The sequence below is a fragment of the Thermothielavioides terrestris genome, chromosome 6 (genome assembly GCF_000226115.1).
Source record: "Thermothielavioides terrestris NRRL 8126 chromosome 6, complete sequence".
Classification (NCBI taxonomy): domain Eukaryota; kingdom Fungi; phylum Ascomycota; class Sordariomycetes; order Sordariales; family Chaetomiaceae; genus Thermothielavioides; species Thermothielavioides terrestris.
The window spans coordinates 2,455,779-2,475,962 of record NC_016462.1 but is presented as its reverse complement, the minus strand read 5'-3'; the positions used below and the strand labels follow the sequence as shown (position 1 = coordinate 2,475,962).

Genomic DNA, 20,184 nt, shown 5'->3' with positions numbered 1-20,184 from the left:
GGGGGGCTTTTCGGGTGCCCCAAGCTTCGAGTTTTCTTCCGGATGATGTTGATCGAGGTATGCGAGTCGGAGTCGGACCATTGGGAGCCGGACCATTGGGGACTCGTCGGGCGCCATCTCGTCTTCTGCGACGACGGCGTGGAGCGAGGTCGTGTTGCGAAAAAAACTTACCAGTTTGCTAGGTAGGAACCTGGGAGCGAAAAAGTCGCTTGATGCTGTTTGCTCGGGCAGACTCGGCGTTGAGCGCAATGCCAAAGCCGAAGCCAGGTATGACGAGTAAGATGAGTAAGGCCGTGAATGAAGGGAAGAGAGGGAGGGGAAAAAGGGAGCAGAGCGCAGTCGGGCGAGAGGTGGCGAGTGTGGGTTTTATGGACGAGTCGTCGGCAGCCAGGGATCAGCCAATCGCAGATGTTGCAGGGAAAGCTTGCTGCTGATCTGGCTGCCAACCGGCCTGGGGGCACCGAAGCGGAGAACGCACACCAGAAACTGGTATGCGAAGTTTGCAGCGCAGACGTGGAAAAGAATAGGGTACCAGGCGCTGGCGAGGCAGACATGTGCTTGAAGGCGAGCTCGCACCAGACGAGGTGGGGGAAGTTGGTGGGGACCCCTGTCGGTTCGGTGACGCGGGTCTGCGTATTGCACTATTCATTCAGTGCAACCTGTAATCAGAGCAGCCCCACGCGAGCGAGCCGTCCAAAGTGGCAGTTCGTGCAGAATATATCAGCTTAGTCCGTAGTGTACTTCCGAGCATCTGTACGGGTGGATGCACCATCTTGGAATTGCCAATGCTGTACATCCAAGAATTAGGGTGTCCCACTGACATGATAATGCGTTTCCCTGAACAATCTTCAAGTTTTCGAGTCCTCCACTCTTGCTCCTGCACACGGCCATGGTCCCAAAGCCACGGGAAAACTGCATTAGTCGGTCCTCGGAATTGCATGTGTAAAAGCTTCCTTTCACTACACGTGTACAAAGAGGTGGCTTCATGAACGCACCCCACACCGGGCTGCATCTTGCATTTTCCGAGACAGGCTAGCGTGAGATCCACAAGCGTCGCCTGCATGCAAGGCATCCACAGCACGTTTGACATCCTTGCCCGGCTACAGGGACTTCCCAGCTAAAAAGTGAGGACGTCAAGTGAGCTTCCGTGGTCTTGAGCCAATCACAACGTCTCCTTTTCAAAGACAGGCAGCCGATGTCGCCTGTCCCGGCGCCCATTCACAGGACTGCGGACAAAGTCCCTGGGACCCGTCCGCCGGTATCGTTCGAGAAATATCCGTCGTCCGTCGCTTCCATTGGCTCGAAGTGGAACGGCGAAGCTGCCGGCAAGCCACCGAGCAGTTGAGGGCTTGATCAAGGAAACCGGTATGCGATCAACACGGGGATGATACATGTGCCCCCGGGAAAAATCAGCTGGAGGGTCCCCCTCTCTTCGGCTGTCCCCCCTCATCGAGAATCTCCACCGTGGCAGATGGCCTCTCCTTCAAGGGGACACGCATCGTCTGGTGGCCATGCCGTTGACGCGCTCTCCGCAGTTTCAGAACTGACCCCTTTGGGCTGGCCTCTCTCGGATTTTGCAGGCACCGATCAGGAAAGGGCACACACGAGTTGAGGCGCGGTTGACTGAAAGTACCTTACATGGTGACCTGCAAGAGATACCAAAATCGGTGAGGTGGAACGGCCGGCATCATTACCCGCCCGCCGCCGCAGAGTTTCGGCAGGGGCGAGTCGTGGGAAAGGGTGCGTAAAAAGAATTATCAGACACTGATGCCCTTCACCAATAAGATCGCTCGCATCCAGCCTTACTACCCTTATCTTATTTATGTGGGGCCACTTGGCCTTCCTCCTAGCCAGTCATCGACGCCAAGCGGTGGCTCGAGATCGCCCGACTGCGGGCGCACAGATGCCAGCGAACCAAGCGCTTGGCTCCAAGGTCTTTGGCCTCGGAAACCGAGGAGGAAACATCAGGGGCCAATGTGCTGAAGTGGACACTCCACTACGGAAGTGCATTCCTACCGATGTGCTATGATGTTGGCGGGGTTGTTCGCGACCGCGACCTGTCCAACGCCGCTCCCTTTCCAACCATGTACAGGCAACTTTGTGGAAAGTAAATGGTTCGTGGGCGCTCAGCAGTAAAGCATTGCATTGGGTGGCACAAGGTAATTAGGCTCGAGATGAGCGCTCTTTTTCTTTTCCTTTCTTTCTCTTCTTTCTTTCTGTTTTTCTTTTCTTTTTTCTTGTTTTTCTTCTTTTCGCTCCCAGCGCACATGTCTCACTCGCCGATGTTGATGGCGGGGCAAGAGACGGGGGCCCTTGCTCACGCATGTGCATGCCGCTCCTGCTCGTGGGGCTCCTGAGGTTGTCTGCGTGAATACAGACGCACTCTGCAGCTTAAAACATCCGACCCTCCTGCTGCTCTCGGCCAATTTCTGCTCCACATCCTCCAGGAAAGCTGGAGGGGAAGAGTCATCCATTCTGTCCCATCGTTCCGCGGACGCGCCAAGAGCATCTGGTAGATGAGTTGTCGGCGCCAACGACCGGTATCGGCGTCCCGCCAGCCGCAATGGGGCCTCTCCCGACAGACCGCCCGTCTGCCACTGCGAAGATCATGCCAGAATCAGCTGTCTGAGCTGGCGCCTGGAGAAAGAGGACGACAAAACTTCCCACACAAGCAGCCCCAAGCAGCTGCCGAGCCGGAGGCCATAAGCCCATTCACAATCCCATAGCAGCGGACCGAGGACGGGGGGCTGCTGAGTTGAGCGCAGTCGGCGCTGCGTCCCACGCTGCCCACGCTGCGTCCCACGCTTGGAGGCGACTTGGTTCCGAAAAATTCCGATATAGGCTTCGCTAGCGTGGGTGGACACGAAAATTGGCCGCACACCACCTTCATTTGAAGCTGATGGCTAAAGAGGTCCCGCCAAGACTAATTTCGGCCAATTGTCGGCAATGTTTTTACAGCGTCAGTACCCCGCCAAGACCGCCAAGGGGTTTACACTATCGCCACGGGTTAGCCACGGGTTAGTTCGCCGGGGGTGCGGGGGGCGGCGCCAGCCCCCCGCTGGTTAGGGTGAGGGTTATGGTTAGGGTGAGGGTCAAGGTTAGGGTGAGGGTTAACTTCGATTTCTTTTTTTTTCGATTTGGTTGAGGTTTCGTAAAGTTGTTGCAACGAGTCTTTACGATTGTTCGTTGTTGATGTTGCTCGAAGTCGTCGAGGCCCCGTCGCGGCCCCGCTCACCCCGTGGCGATTGTAAATACTTGTAAGCGGCAGTCTCCGAAATTAGTCTTGGCGGGACCTCTTTAGCCATAACCCATTTGAAGCGACTCCGTCACCGCACGGCAGCTTTGGATGCAGGCAAGGAAGGACGAGGCCCGCACAGCAACATGGCAACAGGGCGCAAGGCACTGCTTTAACGTTGCAGAAGGCCGTTCCATATTACCTCACAGAAACTCAAAATCGCTGTTGGCGGCGTCGGAACCCGAAGACCCCTGCGGCCCGCATGCCTGTCCGGTGCCGGGAGGAACGGCTGCGAAGAACGAGCCCTGTCTGCCAAAAATTGCAACATGAGTAGTGTAGTGAAGCACTGGGCCGACCACCGGTCCAACTTGTCGGCCTTCAACCGGACCTTGGGGTGTGTTGTTGACTGTTGGACCCCGTCCACCGCCGCGGATGCAATTTGAAGAGCAACATGACAGCACTTTGACGGTGGTCCATCCGCCATAATATTGCAATGCTCATGCCGGTGATAAAAGGAATCGAAAATCGTCCGAATCTCAGGAATTGAGGCACCTTCCATACGCAGTATGCACACTACCTAGTAAGAAACAACCTGAACGACGGATTACTCCATCGCTTGATCTGTGCTTCCCGTCCCGCGGAGATTCAACAGGGATGCGGTGCGGAGGACCCTTGCTTGGCTCAAGCCTCATGCGCACGGACCATATCGCTGCAGCCGCATTGTGGGGTAAGTCGCTTGTACACAGTATGCCACGGAGCCGAAACAAAGAATTCACACCGTCAAAAGTGAATCGTCATTCAACCATTCAACGCGTCCGCGCACCTTCCTGCAGCCGCGTCCCACAAAGTTGCACCTTGCAAACCACATCTCTACTCCCGCCGTAGCTGCGGAATCAATAATCGACCAACAGACAATACAGACCCTCGACACATTGACTTTCTTTATGCCTGAGCGGAGCTGAGGTTATTCGGGGCTGCTCCTCGGATCCGCATCCCGACAGGGTCCAGGCGCAAGCATGTTCTCAATCCTCCCGGATCTTACCCCGCGCGACGTGAGTTGACAATAGTGTCCAGTTTCACTTAGTGTCCTCTTTCCAGCAACTGCTAACCCTCCAGCAGTCCCATTCCCTCTGGTACGTCTCCACCCGCAATCCCAACCTCGCTGCCTTCTCCGCCCTCGAACCCGGCTCCTCCATCGGCGACAACAATGGCCCGACAACAGCCACCGCCATGGCCACCACCGTGACGCCGAACCCAACGCAAAACACACCCGCCCCGAACCCGGCCGGCCCCCAAGCGCGCGGCGGCAACGCGCCGTCCACCGCCGCCCAGATCATCGAGCGCTCGCCGCTCGGCCGGCTGCACGCCGAGGAGCTGCTGATGGAGCGGCGGCGGGCGGCCGTCACCAACCTGGGCAGCACGTGGCTGAAGCCGCCGGGGGTGTCCAAGACGCTGTTCCAGATGCGCGAGGAGCGGCGCGAGGCCGAGGAGCACGCGGAGGCGATGCGGCGCGAGATGCTCGCGCAGGAGCTGGCCGAGGCCGAGGCGGCGGCGCAGGCGGCAGCGGAGGCGATGGGCGCGGATGGGGACGGGGAAGAAGGGGTGGACGACGATATGATGATGATGGGCGGGGATGAGGTGCGGGATTTGGATGAGGATATTCCAGACGCGGACGAGGGTGGGTTCGGGTATGATGGGGCCAGTGATGAAGATGAGGAAGAGGAAGAAGAGGAGGAGGAGGACGAGGGCGAAGTCGAAGACGAAGTGGACGATGCAGGGGAGGTTGAAGGCGAGCATGAGATGTCTCAGGAAGAGCTGCAACACCAGCGACGGGCGCGGCGACGAGAGCTGGCTCACACAATGGCGAGCATCCGGGCCACGGAAGAGCGCATGCGGCAGATGATGGCGCGCGGGACGCCACAGGATGGCAATGTCGAGGGGTCAATATACAGCGCCGAGGACGACATCGACGAAGAGCAGCAGGGCCAGATGCTGGACGAAGACAACTTGCTCAGCGGCGACGCGCACCACGAGGAGGAGGTGGAGCCGGGCTCGCACATGGACATGGACGCGAACTTGGACGACGACATTCCCGAGGCAGAGCACGGCAGCTATGAGCACACCGACTCCGAGGCCTCGCTCAGCAGCAATGGGGATGGTCACGATCTCAGTTACGCTCGCAGCTCGCACTCGCTGCACCACAGAGGCAGCCTTCGGCGGAGCGAGGCGCCGCGGTCGAGTCTCGATATCAGTGGGTTCTTGTCTAGGGATGGAAGCAGCATTGTGGGCAGCAGTCCCCACATCCGGAGGGGTAACCAGTAGACTTGGAGTATGGTTACGGCATGAGATGGATGGAGGCGTTATGGCGGGCTTCAAAAGCATGATACCAGCATTATTACCGGCGTTAGCGGAGGGAACGGTCATCGGTAGTCTCACGGCGGCCGGCAGGGGGTCGTACCAAGTTCAAGTTCATGGTTAGCATTACAAGAGCCGTATCGAAAGTGGCCTCCTCGACTGCGTGCGTGTTGGCAACCATCGCGCCAGCGGTCGGTATGCCCAACAAGTCAAACTACCTATGCTTCCCAAACTCCCAGCGCCAATGCAATGAATCCACCAGCCCGGCAAGGCAATCCGGTTTAAACACCAAGCCGTAAACTAAACCCTCCCATGACCCGACCTGCTCGCTCCCCTCCCTCCCCTTAGAACAGCCACACGTAAATAAATAGGAAGATGACGGCGAGGAAAAACGCGAGCCACACCCTCCAGCCCACGCCCGTCCTCTCGGCCATGACCAGCATCCTGTTCATGGTCCGGCCGAGCCGCAGCCGCGTGCGGTCGAACCCCTCGTTCATCTTCTCAGCCAGCGCAGAAGACTCGCGGATCTCGTCGCCAATCGCCACCGTCATCTGGCGAAGTGCGCAGGGAAATTTGTCAGCCGGTTTCGGGCGCTTCCCAGCCGGAAGAGGCCTGGTATGAATGGGCAAGAGGGGAACAACGACTCACATCCTTCAGCAGCCTAACCTTGCCCATGATCCCTTCCACCTGCTGGTCGTTCTGGCTCTCGAGCTCGTTGAGCACCGCGTCGCTGTATTGGCCTCTGTTGTGATTCGCCGTCAGTCAGCCAGCCAGTCAAAGCACCTACGCTTATCATTTTCATCCCTCCTTCCCCCCTTCCCCTTCCCGACGAAGATCCATCCATACCCCGCCCGTCTTCTTACACTCCGGCCAGCCCAACCACGACCAGTAACTCACCAACCAACAAACAACAGCAACAGGCGGGATCATGAGGAAGGGAGGGGAAACAAAGGGAAAAAAAGGAAGGACGTACTTCCGATTCGGCGTAGCAGGCCTATACCCCCCTCGACTCTCCACCGCACCGCCCATGCCGCCCACACCCAAAAGCCCACTGCTGCTTCCGCCGCCGCCACCGACCGGCTGCTGCTGGAGATGATGGTACCCGCCGTAGCCATACCCGCTGCCGCTGCCGTTGCCGGCAAACTGCTGCTGCTGCTGCTGCTGATGATGATACTGTGGTAGAGAGCGGTTGGGGCTGGGGCTGGGGCTAGCGCTGACGGGCCGGCTGGAGGCGCCGGCGCCGCCGGTGTAGCCGCGGAAGAGGTCGCTGCGCGAGTCGCGCTGGTGGAGGGAGGAGGTGCCGAATCTGTGAGAGCAAAGCGAAGGGTGTTAGCTCAATTTTGGTAGGTCTGGATGATGGTATCGCCGTTGTGGAGGGAAAGAAAACGCCGACGAGACGGGTGGGGTGGCGAGGCGGTCGTCGGTCGTTGGTGCCCGAGGGGTTCGGGCTTGAGAGTGGTGAAAGGTGATTGAGGATGCGAGCAAGGGACAGGAACGGTAGGGTGTCTGTGATCGGCAGCGGTTGGCGCAGGGAGCTTTCATGTTCGATGTCGCATAGTGGTATGTAGTGTTCCGATGCGAACGATGCGAGGTGTTGGCCGGCCTGCCTGCCACCGTCCGTCCGTCCCATCCGGCGCGATCCGGCGATATCAAAATGCAGCTGCAGCCAAAGCAGACTCACCTCGAAGCCATGTTGTGCGCGTTCCGCAAAAAGGTAGTGTTAGAAAACAGCCGTTATTCGCCTTCCATGGCGATCCGAAAATCGTCCTCGAGCCAAGGCAAGAGACAGGTTGCGCTGCGTTGTCGCAATGTGGATCGAGTCACAGGATGCAGGCGCAGGACAGTTCGAACTCAGGCCCCCTTTGTCCAACTGGCCAGGCGTTTGGTTCCCCGTGTCAAGAATTCCATTAGGCCGCGCAGATTGGCCAATTGCCGATAAGCCCGTCCAGGGGCAACGCGACGCTGTGTGTGGCCTGGAGAAGGGACTAAATCTGCAGCTCCAAGAATCTGCTGCCAATCACAACATCGAAGGTCCGACATTATGTCTGTTTACTACCCTACTTTCTCAAGGCCTGAAGTAGAACGCCGAGCTCAGTTCGCTTGGGCTCTTGGGCGGGCAAGACAGTGGAGCTGCAGAGGAGTGGATCGCTGCCGTGGGATCAATGACAGCATTGCCAATGCCCATTCACTCCTACAGCGTAGGTCTGGTGCAAGCAGGGTGGGGTAGGTGCGCTCGTTGAAGAGGCGAGGAGTCTACACAGCGGGACGACACACGGCGAGCTGAAGGGCGAGCTGAAGGGCATCATCATCAAGTCACAAGTAATTTTGGTTGCTCAACCCTCGATGCGACAACCCAAACCCAATGATACCCCATGAATGCAGCCAACTCCATCCGACCCGCGAGCATCAGCTCGCTCGTAGCAATGATGGCCCCTCGTACCGATGTTCAGCAGGCCAGCAACCAGCCGCCGTAACTGCTCACTTCCATCCCATCACTGAACCGCTAAAGTATCCAGCATGGAGGAAGCGGGCCATATCCATTCATCATATCGTATCCCATCCCGTCATCACGTCTCAGCGGTCGAAGCTGGCCTGGCGGGAGTCTGGAGATCAACCAGGAAAAACGCCTAATCCTCGTCCATCCGGTCGTCCTCGGCCACAAAATCGTCATCGTCATCGTCATCCTCGTCTTCGTCGGGAGGATTCTCCGCAGCGGCCTTGGCAAAGTCAATCACCTTGCCGCGGGTGCGACGGCCAACGACGTTTTCAAGGTCAATTTCCTCCATATTGTCCTCGTCGGCTGCGGACGGTTAGTTCCGTGACCAATTCGTGACTGGCATTTTTTCAAGGACGGTTGGCATACCACCTTCGGGCTCCTGCAAGTAGCATTGTTAGCGTGCCGTCAGGAGGGCAACCTGGCGATGCAACTGCGCCCCGATGCATGCGCTGCGGGGGGCTTACCTCGTCAACGTCCTCATCATCATCATCGTCATCGTCGTCGTCCTCGGCCATGGAGTGATCCTCAACAGGCTCCTCGACCGCCGGGGCCTTGCCCTTGCCCTTGGGGTCGGTCACAGGCGCGGCATCGTTTTCGGAAGTGGTGACGGTCGTGGGATCGGCGGTTCCGTCCTCGGGGGCCATGGTGGCGAATCGTAGATGTTTCGCAAAAATATTACTTTCCTGTGTATCGTTTGGTTCGCTCTGAAGAGAAAATGCCGATTGCGAAAGTTGCGCGGGTTCAATGATTGGGTGGAGGTTGATTTCTGGAGGAAGAAGGGGGGGGCGAGTTCAGGTTAAGAAGGAGGCCAGGAGGGTGTAAGACAACTGGAAGCCTTCTGAATTTCTGGCTGCGCAGCTCGCCTTCCCAGCTTAACTTTATTTTTGTGGGGCGCTGGGATGGACTGTCGCTGGATCGGCCCGGTAACCACTGGCAACCAGCTGACAAGGGTGTGTGTGAGCATGCATCCAGATGCAAGTACCAGCCGAAGTGGTAACTGAAGGAAACGGTTGGCGATATGGAACAGGGACCGTCAATAGAAAATTGGAAGAGGAGCTGGCCAGATGAGGGAGAATCAGAAAGGCAAGCTGGTCCACCGACCTGGAGATGCCGGGGACATCGGAACAGCCACAGAGACACTCATATGCACCTGCCAGTTTCACCGAGTGAACCCACGAAACACGCAAACCATCCATAGATCTATGACGAGCTCTGCTCTCCTCCCCCTCCGGAGAGGAGCAAGAACGCGCCGATAGCCAGCGCCCACCAGTACCTGCAGCACGACGTAACAACAACACGTTAGCAAGCCCCATCCCGGCGACCGAATTCTAAAAGAAAAAGGAGAAATCTCAACAACGCACTTCTGCAGAAACGTCCTCTCCTCCACCACCACCTTGCGCCCCTCGGGCGACAGCACCACCGGCTTGCCCAGGACGGGCTGCGGGCCGGGGCGGGCGGCGCGCACGACGGCCGCCGCGCGCGGGCCGAAGTCGCGCGTGTAGCCCGCGTCGATGGCCACGCCGCGCACCGTCGCGCCCAGCACGTGGCCGTCGCCGTCGAGCCCCAGCTCGAAGCGCGGCGCGTAGCCCTTGGCGAAGTTGCGCGCCGACGCGGCCGTCGTCGGGGACAGCCAGCGCCGCGCGGCCGGGTCGTACACGCCGGTGCGGAAGAGCTGGTGCGGTTGTTGTTGTTGGTCTGCGCCTGCGTCCGCGTATGCGCCTGCGTCTAGGTCGAGGTCGGGCGCCTCGTAGGCGAGCACCTCGCAGGGGATTGTTGCGTCGCCTTCCCCTTCAGTGGGGGAAGGCAGGTCCGGCAGGGCGAGCTCGGCGAGGAAGGAAGGGGGCGGTGGCGCCTCGGTGCTGCCGGGGGAGGCGGCGACGGGCTGGATGTAGATGGCTACAGTGCGAGCGGAAGCGGCGCTTGCCAATGTGGTAGTCGCGCTGCTGGCTAGCAGCGCGGATATGAGGGTTGGGAGCCTCATCTTTTTCCTCCTGTGCGCTAGGTGGTCAGCAGGTCGCGGTTGCTGAGCGTTTGGTCGGTGATAGGAGCTGTCGTCTTGCGACTTGGAGGTTCACTGCGTTGGGTCTTGGCATGCCACTCAAAATGACCCACTCATCTCCGTTGCGACATCGATCTGCCTGACTGCAACCCCACCCCTGGGCTAAGTCTACATCATTACGCACTCCCTACGGCATAATTCGTACTTTGCTTTTCACTATCAGTCACTATCAGTTGTGTAGAGTGCGCAATATGCTTCGGCATTGAGAGCTCGATGGTCAAGATAAATAGGCAGCTAATGTCCTTGAAGATCTGGTACGAAGGAACCGCGTGTTTGACAGTCGTGGCATCTCTACCCCGACTGAGCTACATCACTTTGTACATTACAAAGCTAGCCAGGGGCTTGTGTTCCTACACAACAAGCCCTTTTCCTCATGCCCATGCTGCGATTGCAGCTTCGAGGCCTCTTTTTGAGACCGAAAACCCAGTTATTTCGACCAAACTCCACTTCATATCCCACTTGATTGAGCACATTCCGGTTTTCATGCAACCCGTTGGACCGTTCATGGACCCCTTCGTCGTATTCGAGACGCTCCTGTGCCTGAAAACAGGACGGTGGCAGTTGTGCGCGATGCGGGCCCGAGTTATTGCTCTCCGCTGGTACTCCTCCTAAATCTGCGAACCGCTTCCGGCCGCCTCCTCTTGTCCTTCGACAATGCCGTCGTCGTCGTCAAGTTCATCACTGTCATCCACGGCGTCGCTGCTGTCGACAACTTCTTCGCTTTCCGTACCCTCGAGCACGTAGCCGGGGCACCTCTCAACAAGGCCAGCATAATAAGCGACCAAGACTTCAGGGTTCGGCACGATCTTCCAGTCGACTCTGTGCAGGAACTCGAGCTCCAGCATCTTGAGCTCGGCCACCTTCACGCCCCCGACTCTAGCGTAGGTCGAGTTGTTCCAAAAGGCATCCGACAGGCCCTTGGCCGCGACTGTGGCGGCAGTGATCAGGAACCGGTGAACCGTGAGCGTGTTGATGGTGAAGTCGGGGTATAGCGCGCACAAGCGGTCAATATAGTAGACCATGGAGAGGAGAAGGGGAGGGGTCAGAGTGGCGTGCTTCGCGAGGCGGTGAAGGTAATCCAGGACTGAGATGCCCGGAGCAGTTCTGAGTTCCAAGTCAGTCAATGAGTACTCTAAGCTAAGAGGGGAAAAGAAAGAGGGCGCAATCGGGGTACGACCGCAAGCGCATACCGGGAGTGGAATCGGGTGAGATGCCCCGACTTGAGGGCAAGAGAGTCATTGGTCTCAATCAGTTCGCCAAGCATGTGGGCGATGAGTACTACCATGTCCTCCACGGGGCAGTGTTCGTATCGCAGAGGCAGAATTTTGGGGGGAGCCGCGTCGGGCTTGGGCCGTTTGGCGACTGTCGAGGTGTTTTGAACCGTGTCGCTCGCCAATGCGCTCGCGCTGCTGCCAGGGCCTTGGGAATTTCTCCGCTTCGACGGCGACGCGGTCAGGGGCGGAGAATCAATGCGCTGCTTCGTGCCGGGAGGCACCATCTTAGAGGGCCGCGGCGGCGGCGGCTGCGCGGCAGCGGCAGGGTGCTCCTCGGGGGCAGGCATTGCGTCGCGCTGCTTGGATTTGGATGCGTGTTGCGGTTGGTCGGGTTTGGAAAGTGGTGGTACTCGCGGCGGGAGCAATGCACCAGTCGCGTAGTCCATAGGCTCCAAAGGCGAGTACTGGGTGGCAGCGTCGACGGCTACATAGCGCTTTGGCGGCGATGCGGCGGAAGAGGTTATTGGAGCTGCGGGCGAGGTGGACTGCCGGCGACACTTGGCGACCGCCGGAAGCCGAGGAGAGGAGCAATGCGGAGATGGCGCTGGTGCATAGTGGTGGAAGGTTGGGAAGCTGCTGCGAGGAGATGCATGGGGTGTGGGCGCGGGTGTTCGTGCCAACATCATCCCAACCTCATTTCCGCCTGCGAAGCGCAGGTGCAGCACGAGGGACAGAGGTTGAGAAGTCTTGTGCGGCAAGCCCAAGTTTCGGGGATGGTGGGGCACCCAGGCGCGAGATCGGCCCCACCGCAGCACAACGATTTCCTGCCAATCCGGCCTCACGTTGACTCCACAAGGGACTCGCAAGGGCCGGTGTGCCCGGCTCGGTGTCCGGAACCAGCACAAGCTCGAACGGCTCGAACAGGTATGTCCCTGTCACCTTGACTTTACACAGTACAGCTGCCGTGGAAATATCGACGTGGTTTTGGTCTTGGGAGCGTGGCGTTACTGCGAAGTATATCCAGGGGGCACAGCAGGGTTATTGTGCATGCTGTGTACTGCGAGATAATGGGCCGTGATGGATGAATTAAGTTGTGGTGTGGTCGTGGGCCGGGATGCAGGCGTCGAACCGGGATCTTTATGCTGGTGGGTCGGAATGCCGCGTGCTGCTGTCGCACTGCCCTCTGCTTTCCAGTGCAATGGGACGATGGGACAACGGATGTGCGTCAAGGGCGCCGCTCCGTGATTTATACCGTCCCAGGTAGCTGGGACACCATCCCATGTAAGGGGTGGGAGCACATCGAAGTGTGCCCAGCTTCCCTCCTGGATGCGCCGCAGCCGCGTCCACGCCGCAGTGGGCCCAGCAACGAAACCGACAGACATGGAGGCCATGCGAGGGACACCGAGTTGCTGGGAGGCATTACGCACGTTGTCAAGCCGTGATTGGCAGGGCCATCGGCACCTGTCACAGCTTTGTGGCGGACAGCGACGGGTGTGGACAGCAGCAGCATCGGGGCCGCTAGTGTATTTGAGCGGTGACGGGCAGCAAGGAAATTACCAAGGCCATGTGGTCCTCACCTGGCCCAGAGATGGGAGCTGTGTGGTTAGCGGCGGAGCACGGTCATCGGCTTGCTAAGTGGATTGGAGACAAACAATCGGTGTCTCGAATCGGAAGCTGAGCAAAGCACAGCGTTCAATCAGGCAAAGACGACGGACGACGGATAGGCATCTGTCATGGGTAGACCTGACAGCCCTGTCCACGTGACCAGGAATCTACCATCGTCGAGAGCCCTTTGCACAATTGCTGTTTTTGGCGTTCTTTGAACTGTCATTGAAGCCCAGTTGCACTGCATCTGGTTGCAGAAAGCTTCTCGAAATCCAGAGTGAGGAAGGAAGCAAACCTTTAACTGAGATGTAGTTAACGTTAAAGCCACTTGCTGCACGGTATCCGCCTTCCTTCGTACCCACTGTGGGGTGGTATGAAGGCCCAAGTACATGCACATACAGGACATGCCATTTACCACTGTTCTTTTTCCACTTGCCTGTAAGCTCCCTTAGGACAAGTCCAAGGTGTCCCCGGTCCAAGACATACAGAGCGATTCAAATGTTGAGAAATAAATGAAAGAGGGTTCTTGGGCCGTATGAGGGACGCGAAGTTGTTTAGAGAATCCTCTGAAGTACCTTAGGTACGCAGCAGTCTCCTGTGCCACTTCGTGGCCGCACTGGCCGCTAAACTTACTATGTTCGACCAGCTGGCACGCGATTTCCGAGCGCTGCGCCCACATCAGAATTCGGGGAGAGACCCGCCAGATGCCATCATCGCGATTGGCCAACAGCCTCGATCACGGCCAACGGGGCGCCACGATCCTCAACATAAGCGCACGCCACCAACTTGCTCGGCCCTTAAGCATAAGAGGTCTTCCATTAACTCACGCTCGGTTAGCCACAACCTCAAAGCAAGAGAGCCGAAAGACACGGCAACGAGCGTTTCGCTGCGACGCAACCCATCCGCGACCCAAGCGACCACCAGCGCCGCCCAACGGCCAACGCCGGCTCCGGTCCGTCTTTGTCGCGACCTACCTCCCGGATTCCGGCCGCCTTCTCGGCGCTTCATCTGAGGTACTCGATCGAACTCATAGTTCCTGTCCCGGCAATTTGACGCAGGCGATTCAGCGCGAAACTGGCGGTTCGTGCCGCGGTGGTCGGGGGCGAGCATCGGAGCCATGACCCAGGTCCAGAGCAGGTCCGTTCTGGCGCAGATCCAGAGCGCGGGGAGCTTCGCAGAGCAGGCTAGCGGCCTGCGAGCGTTGAGGGACGAGATCATCGGCCACGTCCAGCGGAAAGAGCGATGGATCCGGCAGGGCGTCTTGGAGTTGCTCGTCGGGATCCTCCAAACCAGTGGCCAGACAGCGTCGTCGCCGTTCGGTGGCAAGGAGCGCAGTCAAGCAGGGCAGTGGGCGGGCCCTCTTCCGGATCATGAAGCGGTGCGGTTACTTTCGCTGCAGCTCCTAGCCAGCTTCGCACATGGTGAGCATTGCCAATGATGCCCGAGCTCGGCGCGAGAACAGCCCGATGCTAACGCAGCTTAGGCGGCGCCGCGTTCCTCGGCGCCCTTCAAGCCGTCGGCGTGATCCCGGCCGTCCTGTCGGCATTATCTCCTCTCGATAACCATCCCCAAGTCGTCCTGGCCGCCTTGCGAGTCTTAAGGAACCTCACAACTGCCGCTCGCCTTGCACCCTCTGGCACAGACAGCACGAGCGGCTTGTCGGACTCCCTGTTCACTCCCCACACCCTCGATGCATTCTACGCTATTCTCTCCCAGGGCTCGACCGATGCCGTAGTACAAGAGCAGAAACGCCTGGTGGCGAGCCTGGTTAGCCAGCTCTGCAAGGGCCCTCTACACCAAAATGCGCTGGCCGAGTCGGGCGTCCTGGATGCGCTAGCTACGATGCTGGCTAGCTTCGTCGTCGCGAGAGGCGAAGTTGTGCCAGGGGCCGAGGTGCTCGGACGAAGCGACGGTCTGGCTGGCCAAATACCAGCTCCCGCACCCGCCGGCGCTGACTTGGCTCTGGTACTTGAAGCCCTGTCTACAATTGTCGCCGATTCCCGTTTCCGCTCCTGTTTGCTGCTGTGTTCGCCAGCAATCATGGCCGTGCTGCCGTCGGCCGAGTTCACGCCGCCGGCAACAGAGTCGAGGGCAGCTTGGAATGCGCTAGAGATGAACGGCTTCGGCGATATTCGAGCCCGAAATCCTGGGGCGATAGACTACCTGCTCCCGGCCGTGCCTGTTCCACAATCCAGATCTCAAGGGAGCCGGTTCGCCGAGTATCCGCCGCTGGGGTTTTCCCTGTCCCGCGAGAGCCTTGCAGCTGGCGGGCGGCCGTCCACCTTCAAGTTCACGGGTTGGGACCCCAGCCGGCTCGATCCCCCCGGCGAGGATGCGGAGGTTGACGAGCAAGAGAGCCCTCTTATTCCGTGGCTGATTCATCTCGTCCGGTCGACGGACGGCCTGGAGAGAGTCATGGCCGCCTCCCTCGTGACCTCGCTGTTCAAGGCCGGTTTTGCGAACCCGGAGCGCGAACAGGCACTCGCTGTGCTCGTTGTCCCGCTGCTCTGCCAACTGATCAAGGAGCACGACAAGGAAATACCCTCGTCTGTCCAGCAGGCCGCCTCCGTCGACTCCGACACAGCCAGGCGCTGGGCGATCCAGGAGCGGGCGGCAGAGGTCTTGGCTCGGCTCGTGGGTGAGAGCGAGACCCTTCAGAAGGCTGCCCACGAATGCGGCGTCATCAAACTGGCGGCCAAGCTGCTAAAGGACTCGTACGATCCGCAGCCGGTGCAGACCCCTCCGCGCCCGTGGACACCCACGCAGCATCCGGGCGCCGACGACGAAGAAGGGCCGCCTACCTGCCGAGTCGGACCGCCCGGCCACGTTCCAGCGTACGCCCACGTCATCAGGATGAGGGAGTGCTCGTTGAAACTCGTGGCCGGGATGGCCACGCTCAGCAATGACTACCGAGAAGCGCTCGTCAAGAACGACGTCGTAGCGTACATTGCCGAGTCTCTATCGCCGTGTCCCGAAAAGCCCAAGAACGGCAAAGACAGAGCGACGTCGGAGAAGGCCGCTGAGAACGGGGCGGCCGGGGACACCTCACCGTATGGGCGAAACCCCAGTTCGGTCATCATGGCAGCGTGTCACGCCGTGCGAGTGCTGGCGCGACGACCGAGCATCCTGCGGACTTCTCTGACGGACCATGGTGTCGCCATGCCCATTTACAGACTGCTGCGACATGCCGATCCAGAGGTCCAGATTGCAGCATCCAGCGCGGTCATCAACCTGGTGACGAATTGCAGCCCCATGGTGGAGGTGAGTAATATTTTGCTTCTCGTTCTTCAACTTTCGGCATCTTTTTTGCATGCTGACGGGTCGAGCACAGCCCCTTCTCGAGGCCGGCATCGTCAAGACGCTGTGCGACCACGCACACTCGCTCAACCCCGGCCTGAGACTCAACGCGCTGTGGGCGCTCAAGCACCTGGTGACTGGTCTGGAGAACGACCTCAGGAAGCAGTGTCTGGAAGAGCTTGAGCCCGGCAGGCTGGTGCAGCTCATAAGCGACGACGCGTCAGAGGAAGAGATTCTACAGGCGCGCACGCGCGCGGAGCGGCGGGCCACCGACGCCTTGGCCGCCGACGACGACGAGGACGAAGACATGGATACGGACACGCTCTACGGAGACGACGCGCATCGGGCGTGGAGCTGGCCGGCGCTGGACCGGCTCACGTCGTCGGCGCCGACGGCAGCCCTGCGGGCGGCCCTGGCGTCGTCCGGCCGCCTCCAGCAGGCCTACGCCAAGCTCTCGGCGCTGCGCGACGCGGAGCTCAACCCGGCGCGCAAGTCGCGCAGCGACAGCCTGGCGATCCAGGAGCAAGGGCTCGGCCTGATCCGCAACCTGATCATGTCGCCGAACGTGCCGGCGCAGACGGACATGGTGGACTACCTGTTCAGCGAGCTGGGGCAGGACCGGCTGTTCGGCATCCTGGCCGACAAGCTCAAGGTGCGGGTGGTCGGGGCGCTCGGGCGGCGGGCGTCGCGGGGGCGCGACACGCTGGTGCTGTACCCGCAGGCGCGCGTGGTGGAGAACCTGGCGTACGTGCTGGTGCACATCGCGGCGGGCCTGCCGCGGCACCGCCAGCTCGTCGTCGCCCAGACCGACCTGCTCAAGCTGCTCGGCGGCCACCTGAGCAGCAAGGACGCCGGCGTGCGCAAGGCCATCTGCCAGCTCTTCATGAACCTCAGCTGGATGGAGAGCGACACCGACCGCGGCCCTTGGTCCCAGCGCGCCCTCGAGCTCGAGCGCATGGGCTTCCTCGCCAAGCTCGAGGGCCTCGAGCAGGGCGACGCCGACATGGGCGTGCGCGAGCGGGCCAAGGCCGCCGTCGCGCAGATGAAGGCGCCGACGGCGTGAGGGGGCGGGGCTTGTTTGGCAACTTTCGGCTCGGGGTATCACACGTTGCGGTATGTATGTACTGTACATATGTACCGCCGCCAGGTTAATGCCCGGTTTGGGGCTTCGGGTGAGGGAAAGGGACGGCCGGATGGGCCGGCTGCGTCGCGCGCTGCTCGCGCGGCGAGCGCCGGTGTCTTCTGCGTGGCATGTGACGCGAGACCACATGACAGGTTGAACGGCCGTTTCTGTACAAGCGGGGAGGAGATTTTTGGCATTCCAGGGTACCGTTTGGGACGAGGGCAGGGTGGCTGCAGCAGCACATCACTAACTACTCAACAGCTTTGCCTTCTTTTTTATTTTATTTGTTTGCGCCAGCCAGCATCTCGGACTGGGCTGGGCTAGACCAGGGCGTTGCGCGACAGTTTGAGTGCTTGATCACTTCGTTAGTGTCATTGGGATGGTATGGATCGTTCTTCTTTAGAAAGCAGGCTGGCACATCGCGTTCATGTTTTCGTTGTCTTCTTAGCACGCAGTAAGATCGTCAGAGACAGAGTAGGAAGAAGTTAGTCTCAGCTACGCTGCTCCTGAGGGGGAGGGGGGAACGGGGAAGAGAGAGGTGAAGTCGGGGGCCGTTCCCTCTCGCGCCTAACCCCCTTCTCGCTCCCTATTGTGCGGGGTACTGCATGTCCATACCCATTTACGCAGTATGCGGGTGCCGTGACTCGGGGAGAACCTGAGGTTGTCCTCAGATCACGGAAGTACTTTGCGCTACATACATGCACCTATGGTGTACTGCGGACGTGCTCTGGCGGAATATGATGCGCGTGGTATGAGACAAGTCGGAGGGAGAAAAGAGGACCTGGCTCGGGTAGCCCCGGCTTCCCTGAGGGGCAGGGCTGGAGGATGAAAGTCGAATTCGGAGGATTGCATGTCACGAGGCGAGCGCCATGGCTGGGATTGGTGGGCGTCGAGGACAGTCGGCGGTTGGATTTGGACTGATTGGCGGTGTCTTGTCCTTTCTTTGCTTGGAAGATCTTAGACAACGCTAGGAGCATGCTTGCTTCGAGCGGCTGTCAAATTGGGATCAGGTACCTACACGTTATGACCTTGCGAGGGACGAAGCCCGAAAGTTCGCGGTGGGAGAGCTCCGAGCTTCGTGACCTCACTGCGTCGTTGTGCACAGTACGGATTAGTGAACAGTCCGCACTCAGGGCCTGGCCGGCCTTGCCTCCTACACATGTCATGGCAAAACCGGCGAATGGGCGAGCTTGGAGCTACCCATGATTCGGTGTCACAGCAGGGTCGTGTAACACGGACACAGTGGAAGAGGGTGTGTGTACTCCGTACTCCGTACATCAGGCAGTATAGTGAACGGAGGAGTGGAGTGTAGACTTGGTAATCCGTCTGCAATGCTCGGCTCGAAGACTTCTCTCTTCCTCCCCACTTCGTCCGGCCTCACTGGACCAACGATGGGTGCAGACTCCCTTGCCTGCTGTGTACACTACACAGTAAGCAACTCCATTCCTCTGCCTTTTTCACGACACTAGTGTGTAGAGAAAGCAGAGGTGGCGTGACACTGTGCGTCACCGCCTCGGCTCGGCCGCAACGGCTCTCGCGCAAGCAATGCCTAGAATGTTCATATGTACATACATACACTAACGTTATAGTGAACTGCGTATGTCAGTGCATTCACAGTACAGTACACATATGGATACAGTACCATTCCATGCTAGCGGCGTTGGTGTTGGTTGAACTGCCGTGCCAGTGCCGGCATTAGCGATCCGCCGCGGCCTGTGCGCTGCGTGCCTCGCTCGATTGGGATCCATCCAGGATGGCACGGTGGCAGGGGACCCTGCAACGTTCTGCGATGGTGTCATGACACATCAAGCAAGATGCGGTTCTTGAATTAATTTATGTACATATTCCGTACTGTATACGGAATGTATCGGGTTGGGCGAACGAGGAGACGCCAGTGTCGATGATGAGGTGATGCTGGCTTGCCCACTGTCGAGGTGCGTGGTGGGGATGCAGGCAATGGATGGATGGATGATGTGAGTGAGGTGCAACTGCGGGAGTGCAGTGTTAGTGAGCAAGTGAGCGGGTTGGGCGAACCTTTTTTCGACAAGTTTCTGTCATCGAAATCCCATCATTCGACTGTTCGATCGGAGCCGCCAAATCAGGTCCTTATTCATCACACCCAACGGCGTCAGGTGCTGCCCACCCCCCGCCAATTGCCTTTCCGAAGCTTCCGGTTGATCAGCGCCTTGCCCTTTTTTTTCGCGCTCCTGTGCTGGACTGCCGGACCGTCATGTGGTGGTGAGGTTCACACAGCGTAACGTTATGCCAAGCCACGGCCCAGGATCGACGCAGCGATTGGCCCCACAGTCGAGCGCCCGATTGTCGTTGACTGGCCCGGCGAGGCTGCAGGGCCGCTAATCGTTGCCATGTCGAGGCCGGCGAGGTCAAAGACGCACTTTACACTGACTGCACTACGGAATACACTGCGGAGTATCCGTACTGTGTACTGTGTAGTTCCCCGTGACTGAAGTGCGGATGCAGAGCGGCGTGGTGGCGAGGACGATGGCGCGATGAGTCGAGGTCGACGTCGATGTCGACGTCGAGCTCCGAGCCAAGACCATCGGCGTTTCGAAACTCGTGCTTTGTTGCTTACACAACACGCCGGGCAAGGGGCGGCCATTTGTTGTTTGGGTGGTTTGTAAGACGGCGGGGGGCCGCAGGGCACGGGAACAGGACGAACATGGGCACAGGGGCGACTACGGAACTGCACGGTCCATGGCCTCCCGGCGCCGCCGGGTCTGGCTATGGGAGAACGGCGTCGAAGGGCGTGGTACCGTGGTGGTGATGTCGGAGGGAGTC

The 20,184-nt window shown here is 59.3% G+C and overlaps 5 protein-coding genes across 5 annotated transcripts; 2 read left to right on the top strand and 3 right to left on the bottom strand.

Annotated features, from left to right (window-relative positions):
- Positions 1-3,988: 3,988 nt before the first annotated feature.
- Positions 3,989-6,148, top strand: THITE_2124363 (uncharacterized protein). The gene is made up of 2 exons (XM_003657958.1): positions 3,989-4,287; positions 4,355-6,148. The coding sequence occupies exons 1-2, from the start codon at positions 4,252-4,254 to the stop codon at positions 5,555-5,557; spliced, it is 1,239 nt and encodes a 412-aa protein (XP_003658006.1). The 5' UTR covers positions 3,989-4,251; the 3' UTR covers positions 5,558-6,148.
- A 1,554-nt stretch (positions 6,149-7,702) lies between these two features.
- Positions 7,703-8,788, bottom strand: THITE_2124358 (uncharacterized protein). Its single transcript, XM_003657957.1, has 3 exons — positions 8,552-8,788; positions 8,454-8,466; positions 7,703-8,390 (listed from the first exon to the last, which is right to left on the bottom strand). The coding sequence occupies exons 1-3, from the start codon at positions 8,729-8,731 to the stop codon at positions 8,218-8,220; spliced, it is 366 nt and encodes a 121-aa protein (XP_003658005.1). The 5' UTR covers positions 8,732-8,788; the 3' UTR covers positions 7,703-8,217.
- A 381-nt stretch (positions 8,789-9,169) lies between these two features.
- Positions 9,170-10,236, bottom strand: THITE_2124356 (uncharacterized protein). Its single transcript, XM_003657956.1, has 2 exons — positions 9,449-10,236; positions 9,170-9,360 (listed from the first exon to the last, which is right to left on the bottom strand). The coding sequence occupies exons 1-2, from the start codon at positions 10,066-10,068 to the stop codon at positions 9,288-9,290; spliced, it is 693 nt and encodes a 230-aa protein (XP_003658004.1). The 5' UTR covers positions 10,069-10,236; the 3' UTR covers positions 9,170-9,287.
- A 518-nt stretch (positions 10,237-10,754) lies between these two features.
- On the bottom strand, positions 10,755-12,043 carry THITE_50960 (uncharacterized protein; the record flags this gene model as incomplete). Its single annotated transcript, XM_003657955.1, has 2 exons — positions 10,755-11,250; positions 11,337-12,043. The coding sequence occupies 2 exons, from the start codon at positions 12,041-12,043 to the stop codon at positions 10,755-10,757; spliced, it is 1,203 nt and encodes a 400-aa protein (XP_003658003.1).
- A 1,866-nt stretch (positions 12,044-13,909) lies between these two features.
- THITE_2124349 (uncharacterized protein) lies at positions 13,910-17,344 on the top strand. The gene is made up of 3 exons (XM_003657954.1): positions 13,910-14,386; positions 14,449-16,226; positions 16,297-17,344. The coding sequence occupies exons 1-3, from the start codon at positions 14,083-14,085 to the stop codon at positions 17,323-17,325; spliced, it is 3,111 nt and encodes a 1,036-aa protein (XP_003658002.1). The 5' UTR covers positions 13,910-14,082; the 3' UTR covers positions 17,326-17,344.
- The last annotated feature ends 2,840 nt before the right edge of the window (positions 17,345-20,184 follow it).

Coding starts and splice junctions, on each gene's coding strand:
- THITE_2124363 (XM_003657958.1), top strand. CDS start 4,252: ATGTTCTCAATCCTCCCGGATCTTACCCCGCGCGAC. Junction 4,288..4,354: donor CGGATCTTACCCCGCGCGAC/GTGAGTTGACAA, acceptor ACCCTCCAGCAG/TCCCATTCCCTCTGGTACGT.
- THITE_2124349 (XM_003657954.1), top strand. CDS start 14,083: ATGACCCAGGTCCAGAGCAGGTCCGTTCTGGCGCAGATCCAGAGCGCG. Junction 14,387..14,448: donor CCTAGCCAGCTTCGCACATG/GTGAGCATTGCC, acceptor AACGCAGCTTAG/GCGGCGCCGCGTTCCTCGGC. Junction 16,227..16,296: donor ATTGCAGCCCCATGGTGGAG/GTGAGTAATATT, acceptor GGTCGAGCACAG/CCCCTTCTCGAGGCCGGCAT.
- THITE_2124358 (XM_003657957.1), bottom strand. CDS start 8,731: ATGGCCCCCGAGGACGGAACCGCCGATCCCACGACCGTCACCACTTCC.
- THITE_2124356 (XM_003657956.1), bottom strand. CDS start 10,068: ATGAGGCTCCCAACCCTCATATCCGCGCTGCTAGCCAGCAGCGCGACT. Junction 9,361..9,448: donor GAGAGGACGTTTCTGCAGAA/GTGCGTTGTTGA, acceptor GTCGTGCTGCAG/GTACTGGTGGGCGCTGGCTA.